The sequence below is a fragment of the Gopherus flavomarginatus genome, chromosome 2 (genome assembly GCF_025201925.1).
Source record: "Gopherus flavomarginatus isolate rGopFla2 chromosome 2, rGopFla2.mat.asm, whole genome shotgun sequence".
Classification (NCBI taxonomy): Eukaryota; Metazoa; Chordata; order Testudines; family Testudinidae; genus Gopherus; species Gopherus flavomarginatus.
In genome coordinates this window covers 171,973,536-171,990,546 of record NC_066618.1, presented here as the reverse complement: position 1 = coordinate 171,990,546, position 17,011 = coordinate 171,973,536, and the positions used below count along the sequence as shown (strand labels likewise).

Below are 17,011 nucleotides of genomic sequence, written 5' to 3'. Positions count from 1 at the left end.
AAGCCAATTAATTCTAAGAAACCTCGAAGTTGTTTCTTGGTGTTCGGTAGAGGGCAGTTTTGAATAGTCTTTATGCGGGCTGGGTCCATCTGTCTTCCCTCTGGGGTTAACAGGAAGCCCAGATATCGGACCTTCTGTGAGACCCACTGAATCTTTTTAGGGTCTACCTTGTGGCCTCTGGTGTGTAGGTATAATAAAAGTGCCTTACCATCGATGCGGAGGGCAGCTTCTTTGCGATTACCTAATAGGATGTCATCTACGTATAGGACCAATGTGGATCCCTGCGGACTGGTGAAACCTTCCAAGTCGTGGCGGAGGCACTGGCTGAAAATCGTGGGGCTGTCTCTGTAGCCTTGAGGAAGTCATTGCCAGACATAACTTTGTCCCTTCCAGGTGAAACCAAAGAGATACTGAGAGTCTGGGTGCACAGGAATGCTGAAAAAAGCTGATTTTAAGTCAATAACAGTGAACCACTCAGCATCCCAGGGGATTTGGCTGATGATAGTAGCTGGGTCAGGAACTACTGCATGAAGAGGGACCACATACTGATTAACAACTCGTAGATCCTGTACAAAGCGCCAACGAACAGGGTCTCCGTCCTTTTTAGGAGGCTTTTTGACAGGCAGTATAGGGGTGTTACAGGGAGTGCGCTGAGGGCGGACTAGCTTTTGTGCAATGAATTCCTCGATAATGGGGCGGATGCCCTCCCGGGCTTCCAGCGACAGGGGGTATTGAGGGACTGACGGGGGGGTTAAGGAAGGCTTCACCTGAATCCTTAGGGGCTCTGCCGAAAGGAGCAGGCCAACATCAGTGTCAGAAATTCCCCAGAGGGTTGAAGGCAAGTCAGTGAGGTCAGGGGAGAGAGAGGGGGGTGTTTCCCAATTACCCTGAGTAGGGGCCGAATTTCCTAACACTGTCATCAATAATCCTACCCCTTCAGGAGTGCAGGTTAAAGTAGCCTCAAGCTTACAGAGTAAATCCCGGCCCATCAAAGGGATCGGACAGGCTGGGGAAAAAAGAAAACGGTGAGGAAAACATTTATCAGCATAAACAACATTCAAAGGCAAAGTGAGTTCCAGAGACTGTGGGTTGCCCTCCACCCCAGTCGCAGTTTTAACCTCAGAGGATAGCCAGGGAGAGGGGGCATGATTTAAAAGAGAGAAAGTAGCCCCAGTATCAATGAGGAAAGAGACAGGCAGTCCCTGGACTGAAAGGGTTAAACGAGGCTCTTTGCTGGGAGGGGAGAAAGTGAGAAAGGAGCCGGCTAAAGACATTAAGGAAATAAGACCATCACATTGTTTGCCTTCGCCCCCGGGGTACCGTCATTGAGGAGGCTGAGTTTGCTGCGGCTGCTGCTGTTTCCCGTAGTTGATCCAGGCCTGGGGAATGGGCTGAGCTGGTGGTGCAGGGGTGTATTCCTCACTTGTGTAAGCATCTGCGGATGCAACCAGACCCTCTGGGCGTCCCCAGGGGCATTCACGTTTAAAGTGACCAGGCTGTCCGCACTGAAAACAATTTCCTGATGGCTGGGGTTGCCAGGACCCTTTTCCCTGAGCACCCTGGAATCCCCTGCCACGGCCACGGCCTTTGCCTCGAACACCGCCGTGAAAAGCTAAAGCCATCAGCTTATATTTTTCCTTTTTTTCTTTCTTTTTACTACTTTCCCTTTCTTTCTTCCAGGCAAAATCAGCTACGTCCAACACTGAAGTGACTGACTCACCTCCCCAACCAGGGCGAAACTTTAAGAAGTAATCCCTTACAGGGGGCACCGACTGATTCACAAAAAAATGAAATAAGAGTAGGGTGGTCTGCTTCTTTCTCAGGATCCATCTGAGTGAACATTTGGGCCCCCTCCAATAGCCTCGACCAGAACTTTCTGGGCGGCTCATCAGATTCCTGCCGAATCTGCATGAACTTAGCCTGATTAGGCTAGCGGCGAGCCATTTCCTTGAGTCTCTCTAACAATCGCTCTCGATCTGTTCGCAGCTGAGTCAGCCTTGGCTGAGTCCAGTCTAGGGGATTCCAGCCAGCGGCCAGATCCCGCCTATCCATCCAAGTACGATTAACTGCATTGCTATCTTCCCATGTCCTTTCTGCCATCCACAATTTACTACGTTCCTCTCCGGTCAAAACTTTACTTAACAACTGATCCACATCCGTATAAGTAGGATTATAACTTAAAAACAATCTTTCTAGAAGTTCTATGATCTTTCGGGGATTTTCCCCAAAAGACCCTGACAACTGTCCCCACTCTTTCAAGTCCCATTCTAGCCATCCTTTATATTCCACAATATTAGCATGTTGTAACCGTCCATCATTGCCCATATAAGGTTGATCGTGCACCTGTAAAGGCATCTCTCTAACTATACTTTTATTACTCGCAAGAGATTTGACGGGGACATCCTCTGCGCTATCCTCAGGGGGGGGGCATGCACCCTGCCGTACCTGCTTGGACATTAGCCTAGTAACTACTCCTCCCGAGGTTTGCCCCTCCATTTCCTCCTCATCCTTCTGCAGAAATTTCAATCTGGTATCCTGCAGATTCCCCTCTGCTACAAGGAGAGAGTCCCCCTGCGGAGGAATAGGGGCAGGTGCAGAGGGGACCAGCTGACGAGTCAAAACACGCCGTGGTCTACACCCTTCATCGAAATAACCTGGAGGGGGTTCACTCTCGGGAGAGTACCTGACTGCCATAATTTTTAAAGATTTCCACAGCTCTGCTGCTGTGTCCCAACAAAACCAGTAACATAACTGTCCCGGATGGTCTTTTTCGATCTGGCTCTTTACTCCTCTTAAGGCAGCCTGTTCGAAAGAGCCATACGAAGGCCACCTCATCTCCGGGTCGGCCAATACCGCGGTATACCCAGTCCAATTCCTTACACATAGTGTGTACAACTTCTTCCTAGACATTCCTGTTTGTACTGGGAGTTTCCCTTCGTTCCATAACTTATTTACAATCCCCAACGGACTCTCAAGAGGCACGCTAGTCCCTTGACCCATGGTGTCTGACAGGAGCCCTCCAACTGGCGTTTACCCTGCTGTCCAATACACGACCCCTCAATATTGAATTGGCTGGGAGAAATCTCCTGTGGCGCCTTGCCAATTCATATATGAGTGGTCTGACCACTGGACAGAGGTACCGCACCAGAAGGAATCCCGGACGAGCCCCCAAATTGTTAGGTAATAAAGCAAGTCCTTACTCACCTCTCCAGCACCCGAGTTCGTGCGGAGTTGGTATGGGGCACACAATTCTGTCAGAGACCAGACACCAATGCGTTGATCAACGGGCTCACACTATCCTTAGCTCTCAAAGCTTTAGATTAAGTGTGGCCCCTTTATTAGGGGTGAGCATCAATATTTATACACAGAAGTAAACAAAGTGATTAACAAAAGATAATGGTCATGCATAATCAATCAAGATTTTACAGGAAAATCAAGTTTAACAAGTAAATGCATAGAGATAAAGGCTAATGGCTACTTGAGAAAGGGGGTGTCATGAGTAGTTTGCAGGTCAGTGCTTTGTTCGATAAAGGGTTCAGAAAGGATTATGCAGAGACGGCCAGTCTGGGTGTGTTTTGGCTCCCCAAAGTTCACCAAAAGTTTAGACCCAACAAAGGGACAAAGAAATCAAAACAGTAAAATTCACCTGGGGCACAGCATGCATATCCTATTTCCTTACTAACTGTTATCGATCTAAGGCTAATGCTTCACCAATTGCCCTTAAACGGTGCAATTGTTCTATGTTAATGTCTGTATTCCTGACACCTGGTTGCAACATTCCAACAACTTTGCTTAAAGGTACAGACAACATTTCTTTAATCCTTTCTATTCTTACTATATAATTCATTTTACTTTCACAATTGCTAACCAGCTTAGGTTAAAAAAACTTTCCCAAGGCACAATTTCCACCTTGAACAGTATGCTGCCACCACCAAGTGATTTAAACAAACATTTAGGGAGGGCCACTTGGAGCCATACCTTCCCCAAATATCCCCCAAAGTCCTACACCCCCTTTCCTGGGGAGTCTTGAGAATAATAATATCCTAACCAATTAGTACAGGTGAACACAGACCCAAACCCTTGGATCTTAAGCACAATGAAAAATCAATCAGGTTCTTAAAAGAAGAATTTTAATTAAAGAAAAAGTAAAAGAATCACTTATGTAAAATTGGGAAGGTAAGTACTTTATAGAATAACAAAAGACTCAAGAACATAGACGATCTCCCCTCTAGGCAAAACCTTAAAGTTACAAAACCAGGGATAAACCTCCCTCTTCCTACAAAGGAAATCACAAGCCAAAATAAAAGTAAGCTAACACATTCCTTTGCTAATACTTACTAATAATAATGGAGTTGGATTGCTCGCTTTCTTGATCTGTCTCCAGCAAAAGCCACATGGGACAGACAGACAAAGCCTCTGCCTCCGACCCCACCCCCCGATTTGAAAGTATCTTGTCCCTTTATTGGTCCTTTTGGTCAAGTGTCAGCTAGGTTACCTGAACTTCTTAACCCTTTATAGGTAAAAGAGGAATTAACCCTTTACATGGTAAAGAAGGATTTTATGCTACCCGTAACTGTATGGTTATGACAGTTGGTATTAGTAATACACTTAGTAATATAATTACCTATAGCAATACATTATTTTACTGTGGTATTAAGTTTCTTTTTGGTTGCAGCTGTTGATCAGCCTTTGTTCTAAATGCATGGTAATTGTAAACCTTTATATATATTTTATCTGAGCTAGTGAAACTGCGGACATGGTATTTTTAGATTTGAATATAATGGCAGGTGAGTTCAACCTTAATGAGCAAACAAAGTAAGTGAGATGAAAGATAAGTAGACTGGCAGGAGAAAACCTGTATATGGTAAGATGAGACATGAAGTCCAAAGAAGAGGGCAGTTGTAAATGAAACAAGGGAAAAGGTGATATAGAAAAATAAAAATCTTGCAAAGATTCAAAAGTCAAACCTGTAAATGTTCCAAGTGAGAGGACACACAACATTTAACATAAGCTTGAAAAAGAATCAAAGTGGTTTTGGAGCACTATAACTCCAAATATGGAAGGGGACAAAGAAAACAGAAAAGCGATCTAAGCTACAAAACGAACAAAAATCCCTAAAGATAGGGATGACTAAATGAGAGCAGGAAAGGCAATGGCAGTTAGAACGCTGGTTTCTTTATATCCAGAGAGGAAGGAAGAACCTAAAGGGGGAAGTAGTGCGGTAACGAGACAGATAACCACAAAATTGTGTAAAGCACAAACAAATATATGAGGAAATGGCACCATTTTGTGTACATGTCCTGAATCTTCCTTCCAGACATGTTGGAAAAAGAAAGGAAACAAGAGCAGGAAGAAACAAGTGGGTTATGGGAGGAAACCTATATATAGGGGCCTAAAGAGTGACTCCCAACACACAGTGAGCATAGCCCTCAAGAAAGTGAAATTCACCTGAGTGTGGAGGACCCATACAGAAAGCCTAAGCACCACTTAAGTCTTCAAAACAATGTTGAAATAGTGCACTTGCTCTGGCCCCTCTGCTCAGTAGGGAATGCCATCAACAATGAGATTCATGCTCAGGCAATGCTGTGCTTGGTCATAAAAACTCAAAGCTGTTGTTTTTTGGGAGGGGTTTAAACTGCAAAGCAACATTAACACAACTGACATTTTACACCCAAAACAGAACTGGGGACTGTCTAAAATAGTTATTCTTTGGGTAGTTATTCTTTTGGGTATGTTTTTTTTTCACAACACATTTTTCACAGTGGTACTTCAGAAAATAATCAGAATCACTTAAAAAGATTGTCAGTCTCTAGGGAGACATTCTGTGCAGTGCCTCCAGAAAGTACAGCAGAGAAGAAGCAGTTCAGGGAGTTGTACAGGAGGAAGGGAACAGGGAAGCAGGAGGGTGGGGGAACACAAAGATGGCTTTCACCTGCCTTTGCATCCTCTCCTTTTTGACCTGATCTGGGAGTCTGAATAGCCCCCAGGACTGCCTATGTTATTCTGAGGACTACTTTATATTACAGCATTCTCCCCAGGCCTGACTATGGCCCAATACTATGATATCACAAGGGGGATTCCCCACCCCCAGCCATTGCACAGCACTGGAGTGGCACACAGGGGTTGGAGTGGGGGGTCAGTATCTCATTGTTGATATTTAGCATTCTAATCAATAAGGAAGGAACTGAGCAGTTATTCCACATTTCTTCTGCACTTTATAGCACAGTTGAGAATTTATTTGAGATACAAGAGAGGTGAGATAAAGTGGCTAAAAACATTGGTCCAGATCCTCAGTTGGTGTAAATTGGTGTGCTCCTTAAAGGCAATGGAGGTATTCCCATTCACATTATCTAATGCTCTGGCCCAATGCATGTAGTCATTTAAGAATCTACAAAATCATCCTGAAATCTTCAGTACAATGCAGAGTGGGCCAGAGTTTAGCCACAGCATTACACAAGAGTCATTGAGGAGCTGCATTGCCTCAGAAGGAGCACTCAGAGGGTTGTCTATGTTGCAGCTGGAAGTGTGCCTTCCAGCCTGGGAAGACAGACTCACACTAACTCAGACCCCAGGGGCTTGGGCAGGGTTGGCCTCAGTGGCTAGCCCAAGCCTCTGCCAGTGTTGCATTGTCCACACAGCTATTTTTAGTGCAACAGCTCAAATAGAGCTAATGTGAGTCTGTCTACCCAGGCTGGGAGACAAGCTCCCTGCTGCAGCATCGATATAACTCAAGAGGTACTCTCTCCCTTTCAAGCTGCTCCATGGTTGTGGAGATGAGGAAGGAGGGGCAAGCAATCTGCTCTCTTTCTATTAGGATAGAACAGATTGCTGCCCACCAGTGCACTGGCCACACTCAGCTGAATGATAGGAGGTGAAAGAAGCATAAGCCATGTTCTTATCTCCAACTCACCCCCGTTTTTGGAGTCCTGCCTCCAGAAGCAGAATGAGAGTGAAGCATCCCTCGACTCCCCAGACCACAAGAGGTTGGAAGAAGCTTCTTCCTTACGCCTTAGTGGCCTTGCAGGGGCAATTCATGATTAGAACTGTATCTAGTCTGTGAGACTTTAAAATACGCCTATTTTGAACATTTTCTTCCCCAGCACCTATGTAGTGGCACTGATACTACATTTACTGTGACTGTTACCTAACCAACTTAACCTCCTAATTATTAATGTCAGAAACAAAAACAACAACCACCATCCTCAAATGCCTCTGTGACACTACACTTCTTTCCAGCACTTTCCAGGCTCTTTTTTTAATCGAACCTCTGTAGCGGTTGACTCAGTTTAACTTAATCTTGATGTTACAATGAAAGGATTTTTCTAATGGAGTTGAACTGTGGTAATATTATCAGCCTCAGATAGTATAAATATAATATTTAGTTTTAAAAAAAAAAGCTCATTCCAGTGTTAGTAGATTTCACAAATATTACTTTCTGCACAGAGGTTGAAATGAGTCATATCATCAAATGTTCAATGAACATGATGAAGAGTGTAGAATCCCACTCTCACTCCCCAAGTTCAGAGTGTGTCTTGCCGGTCAGGTTGCTTACTTCACAAGTTATGGCAAGCATTTATCCCTGGCGCTCCACCTCGAGGCTCATCATGGAACCACAGTTGTGTCCCTTCCTCAGTTTCCCCTTTATGAGTTATCAATAAATTCAGTGATGTTTATATACAGTGAGCAGTGCCCCTTCAGGGGTCTAGTTTATTTTATCAAAGGCCAAACACAGTATGCCAGCAAGTCTTAACTTGAGCATCCTACTGTGTGTATGTGAGGGTGTGGCAGGAGTAGAATTAATTTTAGTCAGTCTGTTCCTACCAAATCCCTCCTTCTCTTCCATCCAGGCTCTTCACCTGGGATCTTGACCTGGGATCCTACTCTGGAGTCAGGCTTCCCAGGAAAGGGTTTCTTTCCTGGACTTTGCAGCTCTGGAGTCTTGTATAGTTATTCAATGACACAGAACTTTTGCTGTTGCCTGTTAAGATCCTTTTCCTAGAACTGAGCTTTCCTAGGGATTTGCCTCTGCCTCTCATAGACATTTCTGAATCTGTTCCCTTTAGGATCACCTTTCCTAGTGTGGCAAAGTACCTGTCTCTCCTATCCTAGCTCAGTCCTTCTCAGCCTTGGAGACACAGGCTTGGGCAAAGCAAAAGCCCTTCACAGTCGCACAGGGGTCTGGCTGATCCCTTCTCAGTCAGGCCCTTGTTCTGTTGTCCTCTCCTTCTGGGGAGAGTGCAACCTGCCTTGCAAGAAAAGCCAGTAGAGTTCAGCTGCCTCCACTCACTGGCAACTACTCTACTTCTCTCCTCCACCCTGCTTCCCTGCCAGGGAGGGTTTAAAAAGGTCTCCAGCCATTGGGGCCAGCTGAAACTAATTACCTCCTGGTAACCCCTATTCCAGCTGAACCTTATTCCTCCCTGGTTAAGCCTTCTGGGACTAATTACTACCCCTCTCTTGGTAGCTAAGTGTCCTGAGTTTGCCACACTAGGTCTACTTTTCTGGTTCTCTCTCTGATCAGCTCCCCTGAGAAGGACCTCTCTTCCCTAACTGCCTCTGTGTTCTGGGGCCTCTTGACTGAGACCTCATAAGCCTTTATCAGGCTCAGGTATTCCTTAGCTAATTAACTGCTGCCCAGATGGATCTGTGTTAGACCATTCTCTTTGTGGGACCTGCCACAGGTACACTGGCCACCGGCAACTTGCCCCCTCCCCCCAACCCAAGTGTCACATTATTTTTTTGCCATTGTTCTTTAATAATACTGGTTTCAGTGTTTTCCACTGGAATAGGTATTTGAATCTGGGCAGGTTTTATTAACAATAGAGCAGGGTGAAAACATTTTGATGCCACAGTTTTCCACTAGAAAATGCAACTTCATTAAAACTAAAATATTTTAGGAGAACAGGTTGATTTTTGACAAAATTTTCTCTGGGAACAAGTCTAAATCATTTAGACTTTCCTTTGTTTTTTCCAATAATATTGATATATTTAATTTCAGTATCAGTTTGATTTTTTTTTTACTTTTGTATTAAATATAGATTTTTAACATTATAAGTATAGATTACCTTTATTATATAATATATAAATTACATTTAATTTATGTTCCATTGTAATTTTTAGATATTATTGAAATAAAACATTTTGATCATTTGGAATACAATTTGGATTTTTTGGATTGTGCACATTACAAAAAATTTCAGCGTTTCGCTCTGGTCACAATAAAAAATAAATTTCAAAATGTTGGAATTTCCTAGAGAACAGGAAGTCTGATTTCCAACTGGTCTAATTAGGAGCAATATGAGAACCTCAAAATATTCAGTGTCAGTTGTATGCCAATGAGCACCAAACAGTACAGAAGCTCATCCAATCTATCCAAATTTCTTGGGTCTGGAAATCTGGGAGGAAATATCATGAGAACAGGGTTATTTTCTTGAAAGTTTTAGAATGTATTCCTTCTGATTGGACTGAAAATATTGTAAGTACAGCCTCTTGGAAATTTGATGTATCTGTTTGGATACTGACCCGTAAAAATGAAAAATAATGACAAATTAGTTTAACTAAACTTTTAAGAATCTCAAAAAAGATTTGGGTCATTTTTTTGGTTAACTGCTTGAGAAGTGCCTTATTTAATCTGAATCAGTTCTTCCATTTCTAACTTATAGTTGTGTTCTACACTTACTCTCTTGTCCGGTATATTTTAAACCAACCCTTTGGGGTTAGCTCTAAGATAGAAAGAAGGGGTGCATAACTCTAATACTTCCAATAGCTTTTCAAGGTAGGCCCGGTTTCCTTACTACCTTGCACTTTGTATAGGTACTTGCACCTGGATTGAGGGAGTACCCGGCGGGGGTAAAATGTCATCATTTTGATCCAATAGTGTTTTATATTCACTGGGTCTAGTTTTAAAATATGCTGATCACCCACTGCTCCTTTTGACTTTTGTTAGAGCTGCAACTCCGCTTTGCACAGATGCAATGGCGCCATAATATACAAGACAGTGGGGAATCAGGCACTATGATTCTGGTGTCCCTAACACAGGGGTGAAAGTAGTTTAAAGGACTTACCGGTACGCTGGAGTATTGAGCGGGGCATGGCCTCAACTGGAAGAGACGTGGCCTCAATGGGAAGAGGCAGGACCTTTCAAGATTTAAAGGCCCTGGGGCTCCCACTGTGGCTGGGAGCCCCAGGGCCTTTAAATCACCCCAGAGCTACCAGCTGCAGAGGCAGCTGAGAGCCCTGGGGCTCAGGGGTGAATTAAAGGGCCCAGGGCTCCGGTCACGGTGGAGGTCTGGGCACTTTAAATAACTCTGGGACCGCTTCCGCCACTACCCTGGGGTGGTAGAGCTCAGGCTAGGGCTGGGGTAGTGGCGGCAGGGCTCCGGAGGCTCCAGCTCCTGCAGAGAGCCCCGGGCCCTTTAAAGAGCTGCCGGAGCTCCGGCAACTGGGCTTGAGCAATGCTTTTAAGGGCTCAGGGCTCCCTGCAGGGGCCAGAGCTCTGGGCCCTTTAAATCCCAGCCCAAGCCCAGTTGCCGGAGCTTCAGCAGTGATTTAAAGGGTCTGGGACTTCCCACAGTGGCTGCAGTCCTGGGCCCTTTAAATCACTGCCGGAAAAGCCAGTCCGGTCCAGCACAGCGTGCCAGCTCTTGCCTGTAGGCCATACCGTACCATACCGGGTTACTTTCACCTCTGCCCTAACATGTTATAACACTGAAGAAAACAAAAACAAGTATCTCCAAAGTCCTTCTGACACGCCAGCACAAGTTTATTAACTAAAACCAAATATACACATTTGTTAAAGGCAGTAACTTTGTCTCAGTCTGCTCCAGTGAAGTATCAAATGAGACAGGCAGACAGCTCCCCAATGATATAATCCCTGATTGCACAAGCTCAGCTCACACAAGAACATACTCTGTTATCTTGCCCTCTTCAGATGAAGCTCAAAGAGCAAATACAGGGTTATCTCCCAAATGGCATAGTCCCTGATAGCACAGGCTCCCTCAGCTAAAATGAAACCTTTTTTTTTCATGTTATCCTTTCCACTGCTCTAGAAAGAGATGTTTTCTTAAGAGTTAGAGCCTCACATAGTACAAATGGGAACTATATATATATATATATATATATATATATATATATATATATATATATATATATATATATATATATATATATATTTAGTAACAGGTCCCTACTAAGCAAAAATGGAAAGCACTGCAGCAGAACCCCCAGGACTCGTGGAATGTTCTGTAGACCAAAGAAAGCATCTGAAATATGAGGTGTTTCTCCAAAGCAAGCTGAACCTTCTGAACCTTTTGAGGTTCACCTATAAGTTAGTGTCCTTGAGTCTGAGGGATGTGGTTCTGTCTTTCCTATGGTGAACATCCATAAGGATTCCAAACTCAAGTCTCCAAAATTCAGCATAAAACAAACAATTAAATTCCACAAACATGAGGAGATATGTCTCAGGAGAAAAAGGTTCAGTTTGCTTTGGATAAATACCAGTAATTTTTCATGTTGATCTGAACCTTTTTGAAAGCCTGAGGTTGAATGGCTGTCTGGGAAATCACACAACAGTAGTCCCTGACCTAAAATCTATTGCTCTCCATTTTTTGGTTCCATATGGAATTGCAGAAGTATGAGAGACTGAAGAGTGGGGAAAAAGGCCCCCAGTCCTGCAAAGACTTATCCACATGAATAACTCTGCGCATGTGAACAGAACCAGTGACTTTACAAACTTACTCACCTGGATAAGATTTGAGACAGTCAGGTCCTAAGCTTTTACAAAGTTAACTGTCCATTTTAAAATCTCAAAATGAGGTTCAGTTTCAATTTTGTAACAATTTTTATTTTATTTAAACCCTACTGTAAATGCATCTAGATTTCCCTTGGTCTCTATAGTGTCTCACTAGTTATGTAGATAATATTGTAATGTCTTGGGGTTTTTTTGCTGATGACTTTCTATCATGTTGTCTAGCCCTTCCAAGGGCATTTAGTTCTGGAAAGATTAAATTGATTTAAATAATAATTAAGTTGTCAAAACTCAGAATTCCCATTCTGGGGAAAATTCCAACATTTTGGAAAAAAAATAGTTCCAATTTGGAATGAAAACTAGACACTTCCAATTTCCCAGGGAAAGGAAACTGAACTTTTAAAAAAAAAAAAGTTTCAAGCAACAAACAGTTTTGGTTTGATTTTTTAGGAATCTGAATTGGCTTCCTGTACTACTCTGAATAAATCTTTATGCTGCACCGCCTCTGAGGGACCTTTCATTCTGCACCTGGTTACTGGGGAACACTTCAGGCTGCCCCAGGAAGTTGGGAGCAACCCAGGGAGTCCCCCAGAGTTGAGAGCAGCCTGGAGAGGTTGAGGGCAGACCATGGACACAAAGAAGGAAGTCTACAAGTAGAAGCCCTCCAATCCTTGGTGTCCCCATCTCAAAGCAGTCTCCATGGTGGAGTTCCCCAGAGCTATGGACCCTGGAAGCCTAGGTTCCCCAGCAGCCCATCAGACCAGGGGGCAGGAACCAGGCAGGTTACCATCAAAACCCTGTCTGAGTTTTGTTGAAAGGTCATTTAGACCAAAATATTTCAGTTTTGCCATATCAGCATTTTCCAGTGAAAATTCCTGAGCTTCTAGCATGTTAATAGAATACTTTTGAAAGGCTTATGAAGATGCAAATAGGGTTGTGTGAACAGTTTGCACAGACAAGATGGTGTGGCAGTCCACATTTTCTCCCTGGTCCCTTGCCCAGGTTTTCATGAGATAAAAGGTAGATATTTCCTTCTAACAGCATCTTTTTGGAGGTAAAGGTGGAGGGCACACTCCTTCTTCAGGCTTTTCAGAAACCAAGGTCCCACTGTAGCAGCTCCTTTGAGAGCTGGAAATACCACATATATTCCTAATATGCAGAGCTGCACTTTCCTTGCTGCTCCTCATTCTGCTTTAATGGTATAGAAAATCGCTGCTGGATTCTACTGGTAACAAAATATTGCTCCTCCCCTATACCAAAACAGGCTCAACTCTACTGCCTAGTACATTGGCTGCAAAGCCAAAGTTCCACCTATTCTTCACCCGCTCCCTGCCCACCTGCACCAGGATGAGGGAGAAAGTAGACGCTCAGTGTCCCTTACCCCTGTTATGCAAAGCCAAAAGGCAAACCTTGCCTCAACATCACTAACATGAAGGACTCCGACACTTGTCCAAAGATTTAGTGTGCACTTGAGCGTGTTTCTGAAAATGATCAACCTGTTTCCCTTAATTCTGACACCATGTAGGAACATTGTAAGAACAAGACACTGGCTACCGCCCTGGATGTCTTTGGATCAACAAAGAAAAACACATCCTGAGTGATTCACAGTGTGTGAACATCTGCTGCTCCCACTTATAGAAAAGAAAAAGCAAGTTTCATCTTTCTACCCACCCAAGCTCAGAACTCTCATATTTAAAGAGGCTCAGGCTACATTTCAGAACACCACCAGAGAATATTCCCAGAACTATTGGCAAGACCTGTGCTGAAAGATTCCGATCTGCTTTGAAAGAGGTGTCCTTCGTGGTATCTATAATGGAATTAAAGAGGCAGTTGGGCCACATTGTAAAAAAGACTGCAGACCTGAAAGTAAAATTTGTGACTATATTAACTGACAGGCAAGAATAACTTGACAGATGGACTGAGCATTACAAAGAACTCTACTCAAAGGATGCCATTATCTGTGATACTGCCCTAGCTGCCATCCCCAGATTCCAATGATGCAGAAGGTGAAACACCGACTCTTGAAGATGTAGAGAAATCTATCAATGAGTTTGCTCCTGGGAAAGCAGCAGGCAATGATCAGATACCTCCAGAGCTCCTAAAGGCAGGAGGGAGGGAGCTTGCAAGTGACACCAGGTACTTCTCTGCACGTATTGGGAAGAAAGCCACATACCCCAGGATCTGAAAGATGCAAAGATAATTAATCTATATAAGAAAAAAGGGGAAGGAGCAGACTGCAACAATTATTGAGGGATACCTTTTCTCAGCATGGTCAGCAAGGTGCTTGCAAGGGTCCTGCTGAAAAGACTCCAAGTCCTTGATGAGTGAGTCTATCCTGAGAGCCAATGTGGGTTCAGAGCTGGGTGCTACGTGAGCAACATGTCCTTCACATTGTGCTGGTTGCAAGAAGAAAGCTGTGAACAACAGGCATCTCTCTACGTAGCATTTGTTAACCCACAAAAGGTCTTTGACATACTTAGCAGGAATGGCATCTATAAGATCCTGTTGAAAATTGGCTGTCCACAAAAGGCGCTCTCCCTATTCTACGAGTTCTATGAGGGAATGAAGGCAATCATACTGTAGGAAAATAAAACATCATACCAGTTTAGTATTGACACTGGAATGAAGCAAGGCTAAATGCCCACTGGCTTTGGCATCTTCTTAAGTATGCCATTGGAACTCTGGAGACTAATTGAATCCAGGATAGACATCAACTTTTTTAACATCAGATGACTGCAGAGAAGAAGACATGTCACCCAGCTTACTATTCGGGATTTGCTTTTCACGGATGATTATGGATTCGTTTCTAATTTATCTGATGAATTGCAGGTCACAATGAACAAGTTCTCTGATGTATGCATCAAGTTGGGCATAGTTAATCAATAATAAGAAAATAGTTGTCATGTCACAAAGTACTAAGATTCTACCTAAAATTTATGTCAATAATGAAGCTCTGGATAATGTGGATCACTTCTGCTATCTTGGCTCAATTCCTACCGGCTCACTTAACCTTGATAGAGAACTTGATGTTAGAATCGGCAAAGCTTCTGTCACTTTTGGCAAATTTACCTCACTTGTTTGGAATAACAAGTTATTAACTCTGAACACAAAGGTGTCAGTCTATCAGGGTATGTCTACACTACAGGATTATTCCGATTTTACAGAAACTGTTTTTTTAAAACAGATTATGATGGGGCAAAAACAGTGTCACAGATGATTCTGGGTAAATGTCGTCACTCAATCCTTCCTCCGTGAAAGCAAAGGGCAGACAATCATTTCGCGCCCTTTTTCTCTAGATTGTCCTGGCAGACGCCATAGCATGGCAACCATGGAGCCTGTTTTGCCTTTTGTCACTGTCCCTGTATGTGTACTGGATACTGCTGACAGACACAGTACTGCAGTGCTACACAGCAGCATTCATTTGCCTTTGCAAGGTAGCAGAGACAGTTACCATCCCTATTGCACCATCTGCAATTGTAAATTGGCGATGATATGATGGTTATCAGTCATTTTGCACTGTTTGCAATTGGAAATTGGTGATGATGGTTACCAATCCTATTGTACCGTATGCTGCTGTCATGGGTGCTCCTGGCTGGCCTCGCTGAGGTCGGCCAGGGGCACATGGACAAAAATGGGAATGACTCCCTGGGTCATTCCCTTTTTTATGTTTTGTCTAAAAATAGAGTCAGTCCTGCCTAGAATATGGGGCAAGTGTACTAGAGAGCCAGAGAGCACAGCTGCTCCGGGTCAGAGCCCCAGAGATCCTGCAGAAATGATGAGCTGCATTCCATTCTAGGGGGTGCCCCTGCAACAACTCCACCTGTTGCTTCCCTTCTCCCCCAACCCTCCTGGGCTACCATGGCAGTATCCCTCCATTTGTGTAATGAACTAATAAAGAATGCAGGAATAAGAAAGACTGAGTTTTTAGTGAGATAAAATGAGGGGGAGGCAGCCTCCAGCTGCTATGATAGTCCAGGTAGTACAGAATCTTCTTTAGACATGAAAGGTGGGGGGAGGAGGTTGATGGAGCTCAGCCTCCAGCTGCTATGATGAGGATGGTTACCAAACCTTTTGTAGGGTCTGCTGGGAATGACCGGGAGTCATTCCCATTTTTACCCAGGCGACCCGGACGACCTCACTGAGGCCAGCCGAGAGCACTCATGGGCTGATGATGACAATGGCTACCAGTCATTTTCCACCATCTGCCACCCGGGAAGAAGATGCTGCTGTTCAGCGCTGCAGCACTCCGTCTACCAGCAGCATGCAGTAGACATAGGGTGACATTGAAAAAAGGCGAGAAACGATATTTTTTCCTTTTCTTTCAGGGGGGGGGAATGGTGTAAATTGACAACATACACCCTGAAACACCCTGGAAAATGTTTTTGACCCTTCAGGCATTGGGAGCTCAGCCAAGAATGCAAATGCTTTTCGGAGACTGCGGGGACTGTGGGATAGCTGGAGTCCTCAGTATCCCCTCCCTCCCTCCATGAGCGTCCATTTGATTCTTTGGCTTTCCATTACACTTGTCACGCAGCACTGTGCTGAGTCCCTGCTGTGGCCTCTGTCTATCATAGCCTGGAGATTTTTTCAAATGCTTTGTTATTTCATCTTCTGTAATGGAGCTCTGATAGAACAGATTTGTCTCCCCATACAGTGATCAGATTCAGTATCTCTCATACGGTCCAAGCTGGAGCTCTTTTTGGATTTGGGACTGCATGGCCACCCATGCTGACCAGAGCTCCATGCTAGGCAAACAGGAAATGAAATTCAAAAGTTCGCAGGTCTTTTCCTGTCTACCTGGCCAGTGCATTACAGTTCAGATTGCTTTCCAGAGAGGTCACAATGGTGCACTGTGGGATACCGCCAGGAGGCCAATACCGTCAAATTGCGGCCACACTAACTCTAATTTGACATAGCAATATCAATTTCAGCACTACTCCCCTCATTGGGGAGGAGTACAGAAATGGGTATTAAGAGCCCTTTATATCAATATAAAGGGCTTCGTTGTGTGGACGGGTGCAGGATTAAATCAGTTTAACACTGCTAAATTCGGTTTAAATGCGTAGTGTAGACCAGGCCTCAGTCTTGTGTCCTTAGTACCCTCCTTTATGGTTGTGAAAGCTGGGTTACATACTGCAAGCAGGAGTGGAGATTGAAGAGTATCCACCTCTGCTGTCTTAGAAAAATCCTTGGAGATACTTGGGACTAACAGATCACCAATATTGAAATCCTTGAGAGAACCGGCCTACAGTCTATGCAGATTCT

The 17,011-nt window shown here is 44.0% G+C and overlaps 1 protein-coding gene across 1 annotated transcript in view; it reads right to left on the bottom strand.

Annotated features, from left to right (window-relative positions):
* Positions 1 to 1,058: 1,058 nt before the first annotated feature.
* The window catches only part of LOC127044950 (uncharacterized), a 239,287-nt gene continuing 223,334 nt past the window's right edge, over positions 1,059 to 17,011 (bottom strand). Inside the window, exon 2 of the mRNA XM_050940280.1 lies at positions 1,059 to 2,786. Coding sequence (XP_050796237.1) covers positions 1,930 to 2,694 — 765 coding nt within the window. The 5' untranslated portion in view covers positions 2,695 to 2,786 and the 3' untranslated portion in view covers positions 1,059 to 1,929. The remainder of the gene's footprint in view (positions 2,787 to 17,011) is intronic.